Source organism: Onychomys torridus, chromosome 2 (genome assembly GCF_903995425.1).
Source record: "Onychomys torridus chromosome 2, mOncTor1.1, whole genome shotgun sequence".
Classification (NCBI taxonomy): domain Eukaryota; kingdom Metazoa; phylum Chordata; class Mammalia; order Rodentia; family Cricetidae; genus Onychomys; species Onychomys torridus.
The window spans coordinates 75,400,397-75,422,980 of record NC_050444.1 but is presented as its reverse complement, the minus strand read 5'-3'; the positions used below and the strand labels follow the sequence as shown (position 1 = coordinate 75,422,980).

Here is a 22,584-nt window from a genome sequence, read left to right as displayed (position 1 = left end):
CAATGGGACCAGGACTTATCCCAAGTACATGAACTGGCTTTTTAGAACCTATTCCCTATGGTGCAATGACTTACTCAGCCGTGATGCAGGGGGCAAGGGGTTTGGTCCTGCCCCAACTTGGTATGCTAGCCCGTGTTGACTACCCAAGGTAAGCCTTACCCATTATGAGGAAGGGATAGGGATGGCATGGGGGAGAGGTGTAGGGGAGTGGGAGACGGGGAGAGAGGGGGAACAGGGATTGGTATGTAAAATGAAAAAATTAAAATAAAAAGGAGCTACAAAAATTACATGTATGGATTTATTATCATTGGGGGGCACACAGCATGTTGTGTTCATGAAAGTCAAAGGACAACTTGGGGAAGTCTGTTCTCTTTCTGCTATGTGTATCCAGGGACATCAGGCTTCACAAGTCCCCATTCCTTTAAATTATGCATTGACTCATTCTTTAAGCCACACTGAATTGGGATTCTCTATACTGCAGGGAATAGCATCTTTTACACATTGGTGAGTCCCTTTGCCAGTCACAGTGACAGGCTTGGGACATGTCAGTGAGACACAGTTTTTGCTTCTGGTGGGGTAGGGGAGGCACACTGGTTAGCTGAACATATAGTTCCAAGAAATCAGGCCAAGTATTTCAGTAAGCCCTGAAGGTTACAGGAGCACCAGGGAGGGAGGCCTCATCCTATCACAGGGTGGAGGGATACTTCCTGGAGGAGACGGTACATAAGCTTAACCCTGAATGATCAATGGTGATTTGCTGGAGAAGAATTTGCTTGAGCCTGAGAAAGACAGGCTCATATTTAAATTTCAGAATGTTTCCTCTTGTAGACTATGATGTAGAGAATGTCTTACTCTCAAATGCTCATACATATTGGTACCCCGAGGACTTAGGGTCAGATACCTATAATCAATCCCAGCATGTGAGAGGCTCAGCCAGCAGGGATGTATGTTCAAGGTTAGCCTAATCCATAGTGAGTGTCTAGACAATCTGAGATATATAGATAGATAGATTCTGTCTCAAAAACGGTAGCAATGGGGGTGGGCAGAGAGAGACAGATAGAGACAGAGAGACAAAGTTCTCCACGGATAGAGAAACAAGTGCTCCAAGTCATCAAGGAACTAACACAAAGGCAATGGGTGGAAGATCAGTTGAATCAACTGAGCATACTTTGGGAAAGGTGTTATGGCAAAGGCACTGCAGGAATGGCACTATGCTAAATGCCTCACATTTAATTTAAGGTATATAACATGTACACTTGTCCCTCAGTATCTGTTAGGGATTGGTTCTAAGACATCCCATGGATGCTCCAGTGTCCCATACAAACTGACAGTGTTGATTTGCCACCCACACATACATCTCTGTCCAGTTTAAATCCTCTGTCAGTTGCTTGTAATCCCCAATGCTAAGTGACTAGCTTGACTGTGTTATTAAGGACCTAGTGACAAGTACAAAGTGTCTGTGCATGTTCAGCACAGATGCACATTTCTGTTAAGTGAATGTTTTTCCTCGCTGTGGCTGGTTGAATGTATAGCTGCAGAAGAAAGCTGACTGTATATGATTATGCACTGCTATGCCAATAATACAGATGGAGCAATTGGGATAAGAAGATCAAGTTAATTGCCCAAAGGCATAGAGTAAGTGGAATAGTAAGGATTTGAGTATTATCCACAGTTCACAGTCCCGATACAGTTTCAGAATTCAGCCACCTTGAGTTCCTGGTTTCATGCCTTTTCTCCTATCCTGTGATGCCCAAACACCTGGATTATCATCCAAAGGCCCATCAGAGCTGGAGATTGAGAGCATGTACTGCTCTGAAAGAGGACCCAAGTTAATTTCCCAGCCCTGACTTCTGGTGGCTCACAACTGCCTCCAGCTCCAGGGCATCTGTCACCCTCTTCTGGCCTCCCCTGGAATTGCACCCATGTGCGCAAACCTCACACAGACACAAACACGTTAAAAAGAAAAAACCTCTAAAAGGCTCCTCAGAGTAGAACCCCTTCCCTGGGCCAGTGATTGCAGCCCGGAACCCACTCACCACCCTAGGGAAAGTTTTTGTTTTTTTCTGATACTTGCGCCTTGATTGCCTCTATACTAATTATTTTTCTCATTGCTGTGGCAAAAATACCTGGCTGTGTTTTCAACAGTCCAGGAGCTCAGCCCATAGAACAGTGCTGCCCACATTTCAAGGTGAGTTTCCTCACCTCAATTAACCGAATCAGGAAAACCCCTCACAGACACACCCAGAGGCTTGTTCTTTGTGATTCTAGATCAAGTTGACAATCTGTATTAATTATCACAACCCCTGTTCTTTGTCGGTCCCAAGCAGTACTCCCCTTTCTAAAACATTCAGCAGCCTCTAGGCTGATGCTTGACCTGAAAAGGACAGAGAAGAGGCAGGGCCACCAACAGCCCAAGGAATGGTGGCCACGAATGAGCCTGGGCCTGTAACTGTAGTCTGTTCACACAGCCTCCTGGAGCGGGCCCTTTCAGCTCCGGGGAAAGGTCGGAACTCCAATCTGATGTTTTCACACATATTAAATGGATTTCAGAAGTACTGTTGCTGCCTGGCTCCTGCCTTTAAACAATGTGGTTAAGCTGCTGTGGCTGTGAGAGGCTGCATTCCTTCTGCATTGTGATGTGGTTTTTGGAAGTCATGCGTGCAGTCAGCTAAACCAAACTTAGCTGTTTTGTTAATGAGAACAAGCTCAAGAGAGAAATGATGAATAGAGAGTTTGCTTTCCAAGTCTAATTCAAAAAACCAAATAATTAATTAAGTTGGAGGGGAAAGGAAGTGTCCCTTCAGACGCCTGGGATGACTCTGTCCTTTCTTCATTCAGTGGGTGGTGGGGGGGGGGGTGGTGTGTAGAAGGATGGGGTTCAAGGGAAGTTCCCCCATCTCCTCCCACTAACAAAAATACCTTCTAAGTGCTGTTCATGTTCACATTAAGCATGCTGACACAGTCCATTCGTGGGTCTCCACCCCTGTGGCAGCTAATTCTGTCTTCTGCCACTCTTCACTTTCAGTCAGTCATCACTCAAGGCGTTACTCTGTCCAGGCTCTGTCCACCTCTGAGGAGAAAAGGATTGGTCAAGGAGCCTGTAAACAGGAGTTCAGTGTTCTGGTGTTTTCTTAGGGAGAGCCTGGGAATTGCAGACAAAGACATTTTTCATCCACCGAGCTGCATATTTTTACTTAGATATTTAAAAAAGCAGTATCAAGCTCGGAGAGTAAATGTAACATTGATGCCAAATCAGATGAGAACTAACACTTGGTATCAACAGGAATATATTTGAATTTAAAAAGGCTAGCTGCATCTGACAGCAATGTGTCTCTGCTTCTGAAAGTCTGGGTTGAGTTGGGGGGAGGGGAGAGCAGAGCTTTCCGTCGTCAGTCCATCTATCCTTTCCTCCCTGAGACGTTATTGAGTTCTGATACGGGGCCAGGTTCTGTGGATGGCAGCTGAGAGACAGACACAAATGAGACAAGAGATGTGGTGGAACCGTAGTGGGAGAAGTACTTGGGCTGCGTGGAAGCCCTGTGTGAGCTGTGATTCGTCAGCAGCTACCGAACCCTTCACTGAGGACTCTAATCTATGGAAACACACCAATAATAGCAGTCACCTCAGATGGTAAGCTCAGGGTGGGCTGGATAGTGATCTGCCCATCCTAAAGATACATTCATCTGGGATCCACAAGATTCATTTGGAAAGGGAGTGCTTTCGGGGTGTTGTGAGAGATCTTGAAATGACATCATTCCCGATTGGGATGGGTTCTGAATCCAATAACTTATGTTTTCAGAAGAGAAAAAGAAGCTCTGGCAATGTAACACTTGCCTTAGCATGCCCACTGTCCTGGGTTCCCATCCCTAAGATCATAATAGCAGGGAAGAGAGAGAGAGAGAGAGAGAGAGAGAGAGAGAGAGAGAGAGAACATAGAGGGAGTGATGTGAAGAAAGAAGTGGAGGCTAGAGTCATACATCCATCAATTACAAAACACATCTCTGCCACCAGAAGCTAAGAGGGCACTGAGCAGAGTCTCCCCAAAAGTCTACAAGAGAACACCCAGACTTTCAATTTCTGGCCTTCCGAACAATAAGAATATTTATATATGTGTCAACATTGCTATTGTTTTCTTTCACCCACCAAGCTTGTGGTCATCTGTGACAGTGCTGCTGAGCAAAATGTATACAAGGGCTTTGAATGACAGAATTCTTGAAGCGTGGAGATCTGCTCCTGGAACATGATCAGTCTTCGTGGAGTGTTTCTTAAAACGGGAGAGGTGAACGTGAGGGCGAGGCTCTATGCCCTGTGATGTGTAGATAGGGAAGGCTTCCCATCTGAAATGACATTTAGGCTAAGTGGTAAAGAGCAGGTGATTCTAGGTGAAGAAAGGAGTTGGCAGCAAAGCCACACACAGCGTGAGCTGCCTGACATTTTCAGAGAATGATGACTACAATCCTTAGAGGTATCATATGAACTCTGATTGAAGGTGCTCTCTACATACTCTGGGCATATGAAACTATGGAGACCTTTGACATATATATCTAGTTCCTGTCTTTTCTGCACCTGAGGTTAGTAGACAAGGGGTGGGGTGGCAAAGAGGTGCTGGGTGTTTTCCTGCAAGTAGGCCCTGTCATATCCCTCGGTGAGCTCTGGCCTTTGGTCAGAGTGACCACTAGGGTTGAAGTCTCTGTTCCAAAGGGCTGCAAGAAACCACCAACTCAGCCTCAATCAACACAGAGAATAGGGTCTTCAATTTTAACTAAGCTTTGGCATCTTTTTACTCATAGGGCTCAGTTAACGAAATGGAAGTGAACTTGCCTTGACTTCAGCTAGATATCACTTTGCAGCAGTTAGAACTGCTTCTGTCTAGAAATACCAAACCATACTAAATGTCAATACTTAAATACACATCCTTTGACTCCCCATCACCACCCCCAGGACACCCACAATACATTTGTGGACCAGCCTCCTTCCATTTACTGACCCACTGAGCACCATAGAGTGGAAACAAATCACTCATGCTCATGTGGTCTCATGACTGCTGCTGCCATCTTTTCCAGGAGAAATTCCAGAAAGAAGGAAAAAGTAAACAAGTAAAAAGGAGTAGGTGTAAATAAAATAATCTGGAGAAAGAGGTGGAACCATTAGCCAGAGAGGAAAATATTCTTAGAAAATTTCATGAGTCCCTTCTCTTACATTTTACTGGTCAGAATTGTGATTGCTGTGGGTTGTCCTTCTGTACACTAAATGTATGTTGCTCTCATTGGTTGATAATAAAAGCTGCTTTGGCTTATAAGGTAGAATAAGGCTGGGTGGAAAAGCCAAATGAAGATACAGGGAGGAGGGCAGAGTCAGGACAGACGCCCCAAGACATCCAAGAAACAGGATGCTGGAGGACCACTAAGCCACAGACCATGTGCCAATAAATAGATTGATAGGAATGGATTAATTTAAATGTAAGAGCTAGTTAATAATAAGGCTGAGCCATTGGCCAAACATTTATAATTAATATAAGCCTCTGTGTAGTAATTTGGGAAGTGGCTGCTGGGTGTTGGGAGTTGCTGGTGGGAGAGAAACCTCTGCTTACATGTGATGCCTGTTACATATACCTGCAAAAGAAGCTGAGGAAGCCAGGAGTGGTGGTGCACACCTTTAATTCCAGCACTTCAGATGCAGAGACAGTGAGAGCTTCGTGAATTCAAGGTCAACCTGGTCTACAAAGCAAGTTTCAGGAAAGCTAGGACTGCTGTACAGAGAAACCCTGCCTCAAAACCCCAACTCAAACAGAGAAAATAATAATAAAAATAAAAAATGTAGCAAGGTACATGGGTTTAAGTAACCTGCCCAAGAGATAACATAATAAATGGATTAACTGGGGCTTGAGTGCGGGTGACCTGAGTTTAAATCCAGTCCTGACCAGTATCCTCTGTTTTGTATATCCATGGCCTCTACTTCAGTACCTTCCCTGACTTCTTCCATGAAGGACTGTAATGTGGAAGTGTAAGTAAAACTAACCCTTTCTTGCCCAAGTTATTTATGGTCATGCTCTTTTGTCGCAGTCACGGAAACTCTAACCAAGACCCTTTCAACTTGGGCAGGTGAGGAAGCTGCTGACAAAATGGTAAGTGCATCATTATGTGAAATGTGAAAACCATTGAGCTTGAATGTGCATGCAATAACTCCTAGGAACTACAGATCGTACTTACCCATTTCTGTCATCCAATATGCTATGCAGTCCAAAAAGTTTCAAATTTTGATGACTGCACAGATACACGAAAATTATTTACACCATGAGGTGAAAAGAATTTTATAAAACTATTCATCTTATTTGTTTATTTATTGATTTATTTGGTTTTTTGAGACTGGGCTTCTCTGTGTAGCCTTAGGTGTCTTGGAACTCATGCTGTAGACCAAGCTAGCCTTGAACTCAGAGATCTGCCTGCCTCTGCCTCCCCAGTGGTGGGATTAAAGGTATGAACTGCTACCACCAGCTATTCATCATATTTGAACCATGGAAGGAGAGACCAACCATGAAAGGGCTAGAAAACATTCCAGGATATGAGTGTAGGAGGGTCTGAAGTGGCTTTAGTATCCCCTCCCAGCTGACATTTCTTTAAGAACTATAAAATTCATTTACTTATCTATTTATTTATTTATTTTGAAACAACATATCATTATATATCCCTGACCAGGCTAGAACTCAACAGATCTACCTGTCTGTGCCCCCTAAGTGCTGGGGATTAAACACCCACATCACCACACCTAGCTAAAAAGAAATTCTTAAGGTTTTACTAATGCTTAAATCCCCATTTTTCTCCCCAGCTCATTCATACAAGGCAGGAAGTTCTTAATTTTGTTGACTTTATTCCAAAGAGTGATGACCTGACAGTGGGCAAAATGAGAAAATGGGGGGTGGGGGCAAGACATATCGTACAGCACCTTTGCTTAAGCACAGGACTGAAGGCTTACTCAATAGATTATGCCATTTGCCTTCCTAAACCCAAGGCACTCCCTTAGGTGGAGAGAAAAAAACATATTCACTCTCAGGATCAGTATGTAAAGGGCTAGCTGCATCAACACAGAGGCCCAAAGCTTCCTAAGATGAAATGCAGGCTCTGGCAGAACCCAGCACCTTTGATGGAAGCTCCCTTTCCAAATCTCACATTTCCACCCACCTCATTTGTAAGCTGTAGAAAGACCTGAGCCATGTCAGTCTGTCTGTTATCCAGCACCAAACTACCTGCTAAGAAATGTTGTATCAGCACTTGACTGATGGGACCAGCATCTTGTGTTTGTGAAGAAGACACGGTGTCCGTGTTTTCTGTTGTTTTGTTTGTCATTGTGGTAGAGGCTCATAGCTCACATTCTTTCTGGATTCAGTGCTTTCCAGCCCCTACGTAGATAGTTGGAGCTGTGACCAGGTCTAGCCCATGAAGTGTGTGTGCTATTACCTGGGCTCAATGCTGCTAAGCTCTCACAGTGACCCTTGTTTTACGTGCTATGATGAAGGTATCATCATATCATCATATGAAAAAGCTAGGGTTACCAGAGTAAAGACCACTCCACAGACCTGAATCAGACCCCTACTAAGCCAGAGGGGTCAGACTGCCTTGTGGTCCCTACCATGGCCAAAGCATCTACAAATTCCATTCCCTCTATGTAAAATAGAGCAGAAGCACAGGTTAGACATAAACTCAGTTAAAGACACTGTTCATAATTACTGATGGAAGTTACCGGAGAACAGCAGCTTTGCGTCGAGGAAGGCAATTGAACAAGAAACTTAATGCAAAGTCCTATAAAAGATATTCTTATTGATTGATCCTTGTTTTGTATTGACTACCAAGCAAACTCAGACCCAGGCACCTGGTGGAGTCCTATAGTTTCACAAAATGTATTTTTGTCAACTCACAGCTACCATCCCTTGGCATCCTTACCTGGTTTCATTTCCATCACACATACAGCCTTGTGACATCTGATCATCTCATTTCCTAACTCTCCTTGGGCAAAGGGCACGCAAAGGATAAAGGAAGGGTGGGGCAAACAGGGTGTTAGTGTGACTCATTCCTCCTTTGGCTTATAACAGGGTAGCTCAGAAAAAACTAAGGGAATGGTGATAATGTGTGCCTGATACATAGTAAGGTAACTTGTGGCACAGGGTTTGAGGAGGTAAGGGTGACAATCAGGATGTTCCAGGGGCTGTGACTATCACAGGCTCAGAGTTCCTGGATGATGTTTCAGGATTGGCATTTGCTCCTGAAGCTTCACTTTGATCCACAATTTTGGGGGGTGGGGGTGCACAGGGGTGGGGGTGGGGTTATTATAGTAATCCTCTGCATCAGTCTCCCAAATGCTGAGATTTCAGGTGTGAGCTACCACAACCAATTGATTCTCATTTTGAGTGGAAAATATTCCCCTCATAAAATTTCCATTGGTGTTGTGCATCCTGATGCTGGGATGCTGATATTTGAAAACCCCAGCTCACAGCTCACCCTGCTCACCTCTGTCTTCCACATCTGTGCAGATTCAATATGTAGACTGAGAAGTGGTTTTGTCATTCACTGCCAGCCTTCCTATCTGTAATCACACCCATAAATGACTTACAACAGATGCAAATAGACACATGTGAAAAAAATTCTTTATTAATTTCTCACATTTCATTACAAAATGTATGTTGCAAACAACTTGAATAACCTACTTGTGGTTTTTATTTTTATTTTTTATTATTATTTTTTTTTGTGTTTAAACCCTTGGCTTCAAGGAGTCAGGATCCCTCTGTCTTTCATCAAGTTTCAGGAAACACTGATTATTGGAGTCAATAGGTTATCATTTTGCTATTTATTTTCTTCTCTCAAGCTCTGAAAAAAAATGTCCTCTGTATAAATTAAACAACAAAAAAATGTTGTAAATTCTATGTCATTACAGTCAACAGAAACAGAATGCATCCAAAATGTGCGGCCACAAAATATCAGGTATATGTTTGAAAAAGAAAAAAAATGACATTCTAGCCTTGTGAAAAGGATAATGGTCCCATATTTTTATTAACAGGTTAGCAAAACAAAATCCAAGGGATGACAATATTTACATGTTATCTGAAAAATAAAGTAGTGATAAAAGCATGTCACAATTATTTCCTCTTTTTGTCTTCTTTTTTTCCCTTTTTCTTTTGTTGTTTTGTTTGTTTGTTTTTTGGTAACCATCACAAACATCCAATCCAGGTATGAACATTTGAAATGAGGCCAATCAAAAACAAATAAGGACACAAAAGAATCTTTGTCTAGATATTTCACACTTTCCCCCTTTTCTGCTTCCATATGATGGCCCCCCATTCCTAAAAACATTAAATTAACATCCTACAAATAAAAATTCTTAATAGCAAAAAAATAAAAAAAAAAAACAAAAACAAAAACAAAACAAAACCAAGAACATGCTTTTCAAGTAAGTACTTCACAAATTCAACATCTTTCCATGGATTTTATTTGAAGCTGTGTGGGACACTGTCATCTCAGTAATCCCTCTTCCCTTCTGGCCCGCCCTCCCAACCCATCAACCCTTCCAAGTTAAAAACCAACAAAACAAAACAAAACAAATCAAAACAAAAAAAGAGACATGATAACCAAAAGACTTACATTTGCCCACACACATTCATCGCACATGTGTACATATGCGCATGTACACACACACACACACACACTTCTAAAACCTAAGCTTCAGGAAATCTCTTCTCTACTTTTTGGAACGAAATCTCTTGTTCACAATCAGAACAAACTACAAATGTAGACTTATGTTTAGTCTAAGCTGCTCTTGCAAAAAGAAAAGAAAAGGAAAAGGAAAGGAAAAGGAAAAGGAAAGGAAAGGAAAGGAAAGGAAAGGAAAGGAAAGGAAAGGAAAGGAAAGGAAAGGAAAGGAAAGGAAAGGAAAGGAAAAGGAAAGAAAGCTAATGTGGGGAAACAGAACAGCTAGATGGAAAGAAAAAACCACTTCTCCAGGCTCCCTGTCGGATATGCTACCTCTTGCCCATGCTCATGAAAGGGATGGCTCCCAAGAGATGAGAAAGCCTCATCACACACAAGGCAAACAACACACAGAGTTCACATCACACATGAAAGCCAGCCCAATCGGACAGAAACTGTTGGTGTGAGACGGATGATGTGTTCGTTTGAGAAGAAACGGAAGGGTGATAGGACCTCTTTGTCTGGCCCACATGCTGCATAGCTGTGCCGGGAGTTTGGTTCTTTAGTTAAATTAAAAACAACAACAAAAAGGGCAGTTAACCTCTTTGTTATTCCATGTCTAAAATTATAAAAATTCCTACACACACACACACACACACACACACACACAAATCCTCTAACTCTCCCTTGACCTCAAATGAAAACAACAAACACACAAAGAAGAACGTATATGGAAAAGGACCAACTGAATTTTGTGCTGTGTTTGGAACACTCCAATTGAGAGAAAATAAACACGTGGCCAACAAAACCCCACAATCACCTTAAAATTAGTTCACATGAACCTACCAAATTCTAAATTATAGCTGAACACTAATAAACAGCTTACCTGGAGTACAGGGTGACAATTCACACACAGTTATCTAGTAATTAAAGTCTGTTTCTTTTTTTTTTGTTTTGTTTTTTACTAAAATAATTAAAAAAATCACAGTATTTTAAGAAATAAAACCCACATGGGGATTTTAAGCACAATTTGTGTTCCTTCTTTAAAACTCTTTTTTTCCTCCATTCACCATCCTGTCCAGCAGCTCTCTCTACATTTAACCACAAGGGCGACAGGTAGTACAGACAAATGCAGAGATATCCCTTGGTTAAGTCTGAGGTACTAGGAAACAGGTGACTGTTTTATGCAAAGCAGTTTTTTTTTTCCTGTTCTGTTATTATTATTATTATTTTTCTCCCAAAGCGGCTGCAGTTAGGTCTTGAAAAAGCTTAAGGTATTAAAACTAGAAAAACGCACTGAAAGTCGTGCGCCCAAAAAGTTGTTCCCCTAGGAGAAGTCTTCTACTGTCCCCGAGCTTCGGTTTCCACACACTGTCCGAGAGGGTCACGGAGAGCGCCATGCCCGTGGAAGGTACTTCCCAAACCGCAGCAGATGACAACTTCCGTGGTGAAGATCCGGAAGGATGTAGCGACGGGAAAGGAGCCACATATCCCAACCATTTAAATAACTTTAATTTACATACTCACTCACACAGGTACCAGTGCTTTGAAAATAGATTGTTCAGTCCTAAAAGCAGCTTTGTTCTGTCTTCTTTTCTCTGTCCCCTCCCTTCTCAGCCCATGCTGGCCCTCCCACATTTTCATCACGGTTCAAGTAAGGTTTCATAAGAATTTCACCAAACTCTTATTCGTTTTTGGCCTCTGCATTCTCCAGGAGAGATTTGTCGGCAGCTACTACACAGATGGCTACTGTTTCACTCTTTAGGGAAAAGTCTATCCCGATTGGCTCATCGTCGTCTTCCTTTGCCTCTATGGAGGGCAGCTGCAAGCTATCCTCTACCATCTCTTTTGTATGGACTTCGTCTCTGCTCACTTGGTTGGTATCATGCAATGCCCTAGAAAAGCAAAACAAACAACAAGAACATTCATAAGCCAGATGTGGTGGCATGTGTCTCTAATTCCAGCACTGAAGTAGGGGAGCCGTGTGCAGCATGGGCTTCTGGAGGCCAGGCGCAAGTTCAAGGATCATTCCCCAGGCATCATCATCTTTTTGTTTTTGTTTAGAGACAGGGCATTCTCACTGGCTAGGCCAAATATAGTAGTCTGGCCAGCTAGTAAGCACAAGGGATCCTTCTGTCTCTGCCTCCCCAGAGTTGGCACTATAAACACACACCACCGTGCCCATTTGCCTAGGTTTTTGGAGACAGGATTCCTCTGTGTAACAGCTCTGGCTATCCTGGAACTCGTTCTGTAGATCAGGCTGGCCTCGACCTCGGAGAGCCTCCTGCCTCTGCCTCCTACTAGCAGTGCTGGGATTAAAGGCGTGCTCCACTATGCCCAGCCATGTCCAGCTTTTAACCTGGATTCTGGGCATAGAGCTGAAATCTTCAAGCATTTTCTGAGCAATTGCTTCAGCTGAGCAATCTCCCTGCCCCTCCATGCCTTTTCTAACTAAATTAATAGAACTCACTAGCCTTACTTCTCTGATCCTAAAAAAGCATTGGAATTCTATGTGTATATAACTAAATTACCAGTCATTTTCTATTTGTCTTGTAGACCTTTCTTCCTAACAATTTGGAGACTTAAAAATATTCAATGTTGGGGTTGGGGATTTAGCTCAGTGGTAGAGCACTTGTCTAGCAAGTACAAAGCCCTGGGTTCGGTCCTCAGCTCTGAAAAAAAAAAATTCAGTGTTGTACTGTGCTTTGATTATGCCATGTTTTGTTTCCAAATTAATATAATATTTTGATATCATCTCCTTCCCTCAGCTATAGTGGGAAAATAGCAAGAACAGCCTCACACTCAAATTCGTTAGCCGAACTCAGAAGCTTAGGTACTGGCCAATAACAATGAAGACAAAAACCTAAAACCTTTACGGGCCACTCACACAAACCGCAACTTCTCTCTGTCTGGCGAACTAAGGGTTCCTTGCAGAGAGAACAATTTTATGTTCGAAGAGGTTCTTGGTCAGAACCTGACAGGAATGTTCTTGTTTGCCTGGGTGGCAGGTGGAATGGAGCTGCATCTTTGAGGTAAGTCAGGGGCATGATCAAGGCCAATCATGGAACGAGCAACATGGAAGCCAGAAACTCAGACCCAGGCTCACATTCTCTCAGAGAATACCATGTAAATGCAAACTGCAGGGACACACTACCCTTGAGTCTGGGGGATTTCCTTCACCTGATTGATGTTGGAGTGGCCATTTTAAAAAGTAAGAGGAGGAGTCTGGCTCCTCTGTCATCACTACCTGTCCTCTGTGCCTGTAAGGTGGTGTGGGGTGGTGGTCTATGTAGTATCAGCCTCCCTCCCACTCTCTCCTTGGGTCAAAGGTCTTCTTAGGGCCCCACTTACATGCCATGTCTCAACACGTGTCTTTCCCACTCAGAGCCCTGTGAGAACGACCGTCCACAGAATTCACATGGAAATCGCTTCTCAGTGTTCACACCAGTCCCTCGGTCAGAAAATCTCATCAGCTCTGCAAACAGGAGAGGGCTAGCGTTACCTGTGTGCTTCCAGAATCACCATTCACTGGGAAATGGCTCCTGACTTACCTGGCAAGCCACACGGCAAGCCATCACCAGACTTCTCACTCTCTCAGGGTTTCCATTAAGCACAGTTCCTGAAAAGCTTTCAGGAACGGTCCTGAGTTCCAGTCACCAAGACTCCGCATTTCTCACTTACGCAATAGCTCCCATCATCAACAACTATCCTGCCAGAAAAGGCTCCTTAGCCTACTCTAAGGTCCCCTAGCCTTTATTTTCTAATTAACCCATCCCTTCTGCATGCTCTGGGGGAGGGCTTGACAGCAACTCGGTGTCTCGGAAACAGGGTTATCTTTTCACTAAGAAGAAAACAGACCATAGAAAGCACCTGACCTGGTGGTACAGTATAGACCACAGAACTTTTTACCATCCCAAGTGAGGCGGATGCTTCACAACATGAGCAACACTTTTGCAGGATGCTTAGGAGCCCTGCAAAGAACCTCCCACGAACAGGGCTCTAGACAACTGTGAGGTGGGGGTGGGAGCCTGTATAAAAGCGTATCTGGGACACTGAGATGGCTCAATGGATTAGTGTTGCTTGCCACCAGGCTTGATGATCTGAGTTTGCTCCCTAGAGCTCACATAATGTGAGAAGGAAACCAGCAACTCCTCCAAGTTGTTCTGTGACCTCCACATGTGCCACACTCTCTCCCACATGCAATAAATAAATACACTAATAATAATAATAATAATAATAATAATAATAATAATAATAATAAAAAGGAAACAAAAAACATGTCCCCAGCCAATGACAGATCCTGGTTAGCTGCCCACTATTTATTCCTTAACCAGTGGTATTCACAAATGCAGGGATACACAGACACTTCTGAATGGGTCTGGTGTACACATCAAATATTGACCTAGCTGTTTTATGTACTCCTGTGATGCTGGCACATGTTAGGGGTCTGATAACTGTGGATTGTTTAGCTAATTGTTTTTAAGCCACACCTCCTGGCAAGCTCAAAGATGAGGGCTTCCCGGCCTTTGTGCTGTCCTGAGTGCTAAGCCCATATGTCTTTCATTAGCCCACGGAGAGCCAAGTCCTCACATTGGTAAACCATTCAGCAAAAAGGGTGGAGATTGGGGAAATTGTATCATCTTCATCTCTGACCACTGTGGATCCCACAGACTAGATATCACAGGAAGACATCTCCTAGTTGAAATGTCCCCTATTTCATGAAATCTTCAGGATGTTAACTGGGGCTCTGTGACACCTTCATCCTCTTCACAAAAAGCTATGTGAACAAGGCCAGTTTTCACAAAAGACGAGACATTTTCTCACAAATTAAGAAGATCACCACACAAGCCATTAAAAATAATTGCACAGACTATCTTCCTTGATTCTTTTCACTGGAAATGAGACAGCACCATCTGCTCTGCACATTAATTCCTTAGCAGGGATTATCTTGGGCAAGAAATCAACAGAATGCCTTCCTGACTCCTCCCAGTTGTATAATGAGAGGGGGCAGGGTGGGCAGTGTTCCGCTTGGGTTCCTTTCAATTTCTTCATGCGTGGCTTCTCTCTGAAATTCCCTCTGAGCTTCCCAGGCTGATCTTGCCGAGTGTCTGTGTGGAGTACACTCCCCAGTTCTCTTGTTTGGAAAGGAACTGGGTAGCAGGAAGGCTGTGGATCCCCCCCCCCCCCCCCCCAGTGGAAGGCATCTATATGAAAGCCCAAATTATTCACAAGGAGAATCTTGCTCCTTTGGCCTCAGGAAACATGAAGCCAGTCATCTATTGTCTCCAAGGGCACATGCTAAGTGTCATCCTCAAAGAAGAGGACACTCTACCTGTCACATCTCAAATCATTCTCCCTCAGCTTGAGAGCTGAGCTAATACCCCCTCCTGCCCTCCGCCAGAAACCAGGATGTCTGGCAAAAACACCCCAGGCTATTGTTGGCTCTGTCTTCTTGGCAAGAATCCACTGAGATGGTGGAAGATTGATTCTAGATTGTTTCAAAGGAGATGGGACAAAGGAAGCCATTCTTGCAAGGATGATGGCAGGGAAGGCACAGTTTCAGCTTGCAATTCCCAAGGCACCCAGGTCAGTCTCCCCTACCAACTTATCTACCTGAGGAGGACTTTTGCTTCATGTGGTTAGGTCTTGTGGATGCAGACACAACAATTTCTAATAAGAAGCAGAAGCCTCCCCAATTCTCTCTAGTTACTAGAGGTCCCATGCTGACAGCCCATAAGTAAAGGGGGGCTGAGCTGGACGAGCATGGAGATGTGCTTGCAGCCCTACACATCTCACTGGCTGTGTTTCCTCATGGCCTAGGCTTGTTTTATCTATTTTGGGGGATATCACTGGGGGAACGGAGGACTCTGGCATGCTGATAGTCTCAGAAATAGCTCGTGCTCAGCCTTAGGCATGAAGTCATAATACCCAATAAGGAATCTTTTATCTCCTAAAGAGGGACAGCAAGGCAGCAAGGCCACAAAGTACCAGGAAGAAGAAGGAGCCTTTGTGCCCTACAGTAAGATGCACCTCTCCCTGAGGACATTCAAACAGTGCAGAGATGGATGTTAAGGATTTGTTGTGAAGAACCTATTTGTGAAAATTGCTTTAAAAAAGAAGAGAAAAAAGCCACACTTTTGGCATCACAAGTGTTTCCTTTAGAAGACATGGCATGACCCACAGGTGAAGCAGTTCTGTTTGTGTAGTCTTTAGGCTGGCCACAGGCAAGCAGCTTTTGACTAGTTAGCACACCTTGGCAGTCAGACTCGGCTATCTTCATTGGTTGGAGATTCAAAGGCCAGAGTAGATCCCTCAGTTATCACGGTAGAAGGGTATGGGTGAGAAACACACCACAGAAGAAAGTGGCCTACAGAAGACACCTGCTCAGGCCAGCCAGATGTTCTGCCATGGGCCCTTAGAGTCCAGCCCCAGGGTTAACTCACCTCCAGATTTCATGACTAGGTTCTCTTTTGGAAATGTGTACAGTGTAAGAGATCTGCCCTGGAGCCAGAAGACTGAGATTCAACACCCACTGGGTTTATAATTTAGCTACCTATTTTACTTTAGATAGGTCATAAGTTTGTCAGACTTAACATTTATAGGTCCAGGGTTGGGGATTTAGCTCAGTGGTAGCAGTTGCAAGGCCCTAAGTTCGATCCTTAGCTCAAAAAAAATATTTATAGGTCCATGACTTGGTGGTCATGTCATTTAATTAATGTTTTTTGTCAGTGCTGGGGTGGTAATCCAAGGCTTCTCACACTATAGCCAAGTACTCTGTCAACAAATTACATCTCTAGTCCTCACTCACCTTTATACTATCAAGGTAAGCACAAAGACCCTGAAAAGCCACAACAGTCTACAGTGAAGAGGACAAAAAGTTCAAAGCCAGGCGGTGGTGGCTCACACCTCTAATCCCAGCACTCAGGAGGCAGAGGCAGGTGGATCTCTGTGAGTTCAAGGCCAGCCTGGTCTACAGAGTGAGTTCCAGGACAACCAGAGCCACACAGAGAAGCCCTGTCTCGAATAACAACAACAACACTACATTCTGTGACTTTAAGATATACTTCAAAACTAAGGTAATCAAAACAGCATGACACCAACCTAAAATCACATGAATGGACCAATGGAACAGAACAGAAGTAAATCACACAGTCACTGTCAATTCATTTTGGAGGAAATTGCCAATATCACATAACAGAGGAAAAGACAGTCCTGTAAATAATTACTGGGACAATTGGGCATCCCAGGCAGAAGAACGGAACTAGATCTGATCTCCCAGCAAGTGAAAAAAAAAACAACTCAGAATAAGTAAGAGATTGAAATGTAAGCCCTAAAGCTGTAAACCCTGCTGGAGGGAAACACAGGGAGATCTTCATGACACTGGTCTGAAGATGATTTTTGTAATGTTTTTTTTTACATCACCTCCAAAGCACAAGCAAAAAAAAAAAAAGAAAGGAAGGAAGGAAGGAAGGAAGGAAGGAAGGAAGGAAGGAAGGAAGAAAGAAAATAATAGACAAATGGGAGCTAAATCAAGCTGAAAAGTTTCTGAACCTCTAAGGAGACATCAGAATGAAAGGCAACCCACAGAAGGGACAGCGACATCTGCAGACTACACGTCTGTCACAGGGTCAACATCCCCGATATATGCAGAATCCAAACAACCCAGTCAATACTTGAGAGAACAGTTGCCCCAATTAAGAAATAGACGAAGGTTCTGTGTAAGCATTTCTCAGAAGATATGCAAAGAGACATCAGCTATATACAGGCACTCCGAGTCACGAACAGGAGGGAAGTGCGGATTCAAACCTTAGGTACTGCTCCATAGCAGTTAGAGTGTCTATTACCAAAAGAGGGAAAGCTAACACGTGTTGGTGAGGCTAAGAAAAGAACAACACTGTAGACTAGTAGTAAAGTAGGAATATAAATTAGGGTAGCCATTATGGGATACTGCAAATTCCTCAGTACTCTTAGTACTGAGTGGACACACAGAGAAAAGGAAGCGAGTGTACCAAAGAGATGTCTGCCCTCCGGCACTACTCACAACAGCAAAGACACAGAGTCCACCTCAGTGGCCATTTGTGTAGGAAGAGATACAGAAAATGTGACGCACACACCCGTTGGTATACCGTTTATACCATTTCACTCAAAGACAGGAAATCCTGGCATTTGAGATGACATGGATGAGGATTACACATTAAAGAAAATAAACCAGGCACAAACGCAAATACTAAATAGTTCCCCTCCATGTGAAACCTCAGTCAAATTCAGTGATGCAGAGAGTGGAATGAATATTTCCAAAGCCCAGGGGTGGGGAGCTGGGGACACATTGGTCAAGATACCAAATTTCAGGTAGACAGGAAGAATGAGTTTAGGATCAATTGTATCAATTGTATAGCATGATGACTATAATTAATAACACTACTGCAGTTTGAAATTGCTAAGTTGATTAAGTTCTTACTTCCCAAGATAAGTATGTGAGGGAAACTATGTTAACTAACTCCATTTAGCCATTCCACAATGTCTACCTGTTTGAAAACACCATACATACATTTTTTTTTTTTTTTACTTATCAACTAAAACCAAAGAAAATAACAAAGTTCAAAATTTGAAGTTTTTAAGTAAAAAAAAAAATCTATATATTGACCACCTTAGGAGACAAACACTATTATCATCACTGTCACATCACTATTATTTGACAGCTGGTGTTCTCACAAAGACATAAAGCAAAGTCCTGTAGACTGGGGGCCAAGATCTGATGGGGGGAAGTGAATCACCCTTCATGCTACATGAGACTAACAAAGCTCAGTATTGGACACTAACAGGATTTCCCTGTTACTGCAATGTGTAGCTACAATGCTTTGTCCTCATATTTATAATATCCATGCATGAATTTTTGCTCCGTCTGTAGTAACTCAAGTGACACAACCCAACCTACGTTCTTTCTTATTAATTTTGAGTACGTGTGTAGGTATGTGCACATGAGTGTAGGTACTCAAAGAGGCCAGGAGTCTGATCCCATGAAGCTGGAGTTACAGGTGGCTGTGAGCTGCTAGAAATGAGTACTAGGAACTTAGGTTCCTTCAAGAGTAGCAGCATTCTTAGCTGCTGAGCCCTCCTCTTCCCAGCCCTCCATCCCCCATCCCAACACACACACACACACACACACACACACACACACACACACACACAGTATTCCATGTTTAACCAGTAGACAAGGACAACTCTCCAGAACTCCTCCTAAACATGTTATCTGTACCTAAACGCATTTGAGTCTTTTATCTTAGAACAGTGGCAGATTGGCAAGAGTTGGGAAAATAAACACCACAAAACCTTTGCTGGTGTTTTCTGCATATACAGGGAAGGGTGAGTGACACTGTCTCTCCCTCTTGAAAGAGTGGAAATAGAGAAAGGTCCTATAGGGGACACTTAGAGAGTTCAAGTCCATTGCAGCCTCTCACTATGACCCTAGCAGCAATCATTCTAAAGGAGTGTGCAATTCCAAGTTCACTCTTGTTCCTCGATAGCCCTGCAGTGTCATTCAGCTTGCTCTTTGACCATCTTCATTTTGAAGGTTCCTCAGAACAGTTTTCCTTGCTAAGAACCATATTTTCTCCCTCTAGCAAACATATATCTATAATTAGGAAGAAAATGTCTGTTTTCCTTGGAGTTTCTATAGCTGGTAATAGTTTGTAAAGACAGGGCCCCTGACGGCGCCTAAGCCAGTCTGTTCTGCTACTTAACCAAGAGGGATCATTCCTTCTGTTCTTCCCACAGCAGCCTCCTGCCCTCCCGTCTGTCTCTTCGTGGATGCTCTGGGTGCCATCTGGGACTCAGAGGGCAGGGTGAGACTAACCTCTGTCTTCAGCCTTGCTGCTCACATCGTCATCCTTGTCCTCGTCATCGCTGCTGGAACTCTCCATCTTCTCCTTCATCTGTTCCAGCTGATCCAAGTTAACCCGTCCAACCAGCTCAAAGTTACGGCTGACCTGAAAAAGGACCAAGCAGATGATGGAATAATGAACCACAGACTGCTCAAGCTCGCTCTGGAGGAGATGGTTCCAGCATAATTTCCCCCTCTGTCTGTGTGTTTGCATCCAAGACCAAGCAAGCTAAGAGCCTGAGAGGTCCTTTTCTTCACCCTGGCTCTCAGCAACAGATGTGTCCTGGACTCCCCACTCCACAGGGAAGAATACTGGAGCTCCTTACCAAACTTGTGAGACACAGGTACAGAAAACAAAGCCCAAAGCACCACAAAACCTACAGCACAGAGTCGACAGACACTGTGTTAACAGATAGGACTATCTTTAACTAGCCAGGCTTCCAATAGTTCCGCATGCAAAGAGGCTCTTACAGGTCTCCTGACCACCTGCAGTGAGAATCAGAATTTTCTTCCATGATCCTGTCAACCCATGGTTCCAGCCAGGGCCACAAGACCTTGGACTCTTAGCTCTAGTTTAACCAGAAGACTATACTATTGCTACTAGTTTAGCTGCGTGTTTGAAACTGACCACAGCCTATTTATGAGACTAGGGTTACCTACAAAAAAAAACCCACAGCTAACTAACCTTAAGAACTCACTAAATGTGTTAGCTATGGGGCTGGCGAGATGGTTCAGTGGGAAACAGCCTTACTGCTCAAATATGAGGACCCGAGCACCCACGTAAAAGCCTGGATGAGGAGGTCCAGGTTCAGGAGACCCATCTCAAAGTGGAGAGCATGTACACACACAGTGGGTGGTTTTTATTTACTTAAAATGTCGTTAGAATAAAGCAGGACCTGAGCTCAAAGTATCACTTAAAGGAAGCAATAATCCAGACTATAAAGTCTAACGAGCTCTGGTTGCCAGGTCAACAGTAGCACAAAATTCGCCTTCTCTGTTCATCTCATCTAACCTTTGGCAGCTGCACACAGGGAGCTGTAAGGGATGACAGGGAAGGCCACTAGAACAAGCCAGAGATTATGGCTCTGTATGAGGTGGGTGCTCCGATCCCCTTGTTGAAGGCCAAGGGAGGGGTGCCAAGACAAACATGACTCTGTTCCTGCCTCCAGAGGCTCACAGTAGAGTTGACGGATGAAGGCAGACGTCATTAATTAGGTAGGCTGATTCCACAGCTGCCATGGTAGACAGTGTGACGAGGGAACAAGAGAGGAAAGAGGGCTTACAAGACAATTCCAAATAGTCTCTGGGGCCAGGCTGGGACAAAGATTTGCTGAGCGCCACCAATTCCATATGCCTGGCAGATGGGATCGTCATCATTTGCTGTGACAAATGTGAGGGAACTCGACTCAGTACCAGGGCCAACTCAGGGCTGTGATAAGATTTAATACTGCCCTGGCAACTTGGTGTGGAAGACAGGTACATCTGAGGGGAGGCAGATAACACTTTCATGATAATACACTGGTCTACCTAGGAAAAACGGAACCTGTGAAATCAGTTGATTCTGCTCTCTCCTTGCCAGGCCTGGGGTTCCTCCTCGAAGCCCCTAGTTCTCACCAAGCTCATGGCAACAGGAGGAGATCTGTCATTAAACCAAATGCTCTTTTGTCCCTCTCCTGTTTTCATGGATTTCTGATGAACTAGGCTTGTGTATTTTCCCTCCCTAGAAAACCATTCACGTTTTGGATTATGCACAGTTTTAAAACAGTATGTGGCATTTCCATGGTAGACGTTCATCCCAGGACAACCCGGGATTTATCTGTCCTGAAGATGGCTATAATCTTCACAAGGCAATTAAGACTTAAAACTATTTTTTTTTTTTTGTGATGTAATGAGAAGATTTCTAAAATTAAAAAATCTTTATAGTGCAGGGTTATTCTAACATTTAAAATCCCCAAACTAACCATCTAAATGCTAATCTGAACACAGAAGGAAGATGCCTTTCTCCTGTCCTGCTTAGCCCACCATCATTTCTGTCTGGATCACTATAAGCCCCATTCCAAAACTGGTTCCGCAGCATCCACTCTCCCTTCTTCCTGTATCTATTCCCTGGTGTGGTCACAGTCATCTTTAAGGAAATGGTAGGAAGCTGGGGAGAGAGTTAAGTTGGTAAAAAGCTTCCTGTACAAGAGTGAGGAGCAAAGTTTGGGTCCCCAGGACCCATACAAAAAGTTGGGAATGGTGGTGCACTCTTCAGTGCTAGCTCTGAGGGCCTGGAGACAGGAAGGTTTGCTAAGACTGACTGGCCAGCCAAGGAAGCTGAAAATGGGTGAGCTCGAGAACTGGTGAGGCTTCCCTGTGGAGAGCGACTGAGTAAGACACTCAGTGGCTACCTCTGGGCTCCATACATGTGCATACCTAAGCCCCATCTACACACACACACACACACACACACACACGTCACAGACACACACATATGTCACAGACACACACACACACACACACACACACACACACACACACACACACACACACACACACACAGAAAATATCAATATTCGCCCTGAGGACAAAGTTCAATTCTTTTTTTCTTTTGCTGTGGTTTATACACCTTCCCCAAGCTGCCCTTGTTTCCCATCACCTTACTTCCTGAGCTTTCCAGCACACCCCTTTCCTAAACCTGTACTCCCGAGCCTATTGTATCCCTCATACACAGTATCTCAGTCCCCCAGCCCAGCCCCATCCCTTCACCAAGGAAGTCTTCTTGCCATTGCTTCTGCATTAACTCTGCTGGTTCTCCCTGTCACAGCACCCATACTGGCTCACCTCCTAGGCAGACACCCTATTCCCTAAACAATCCCCCTGCCACGTCCCCACCCAGCTGCAAACCCTGAGGGTAGATTTTACTGTCCTCTTACGGCTCCATCTCCCTGAGTTAGCAGGGTCTCTCCATCAGACTGGGACCTACTCATCTCACCTGGCTACTGGCTAGCTTCATTTTAACAAGTCTCCAATGTCTTCTGCCCTGCATGA

At 43.9% G+C, this 22,584-nt stretch overlaps 1 protein-coding gene across 1 annotated transcript in view; it reads right to left on the bottom strand.

The window, feature by feature from the left end:
• Positions 1–11,169: 11,169 nt before the first annotated feature.
• Positions 11,170–22,584, bottom strand: part of Znf462 (zinc finger protein 462) — a 132,396-nt gene continuing 120,981 nt past the window's right edge. Inside the window, 3 exon segments of the mRNA XM_036177382.1 lie at positions 11,170–11,569; positions 13,026–13,149; positions 19,528–19,660. Of these exon segments, the coding sequence (XP_036033275.1) occupies positions 11,359–11,569; positions 13,026–13,149; positions 19,528–19,660 (468 nt within the window). The 3' untranslated portion in view covers positions 11,170–11,358.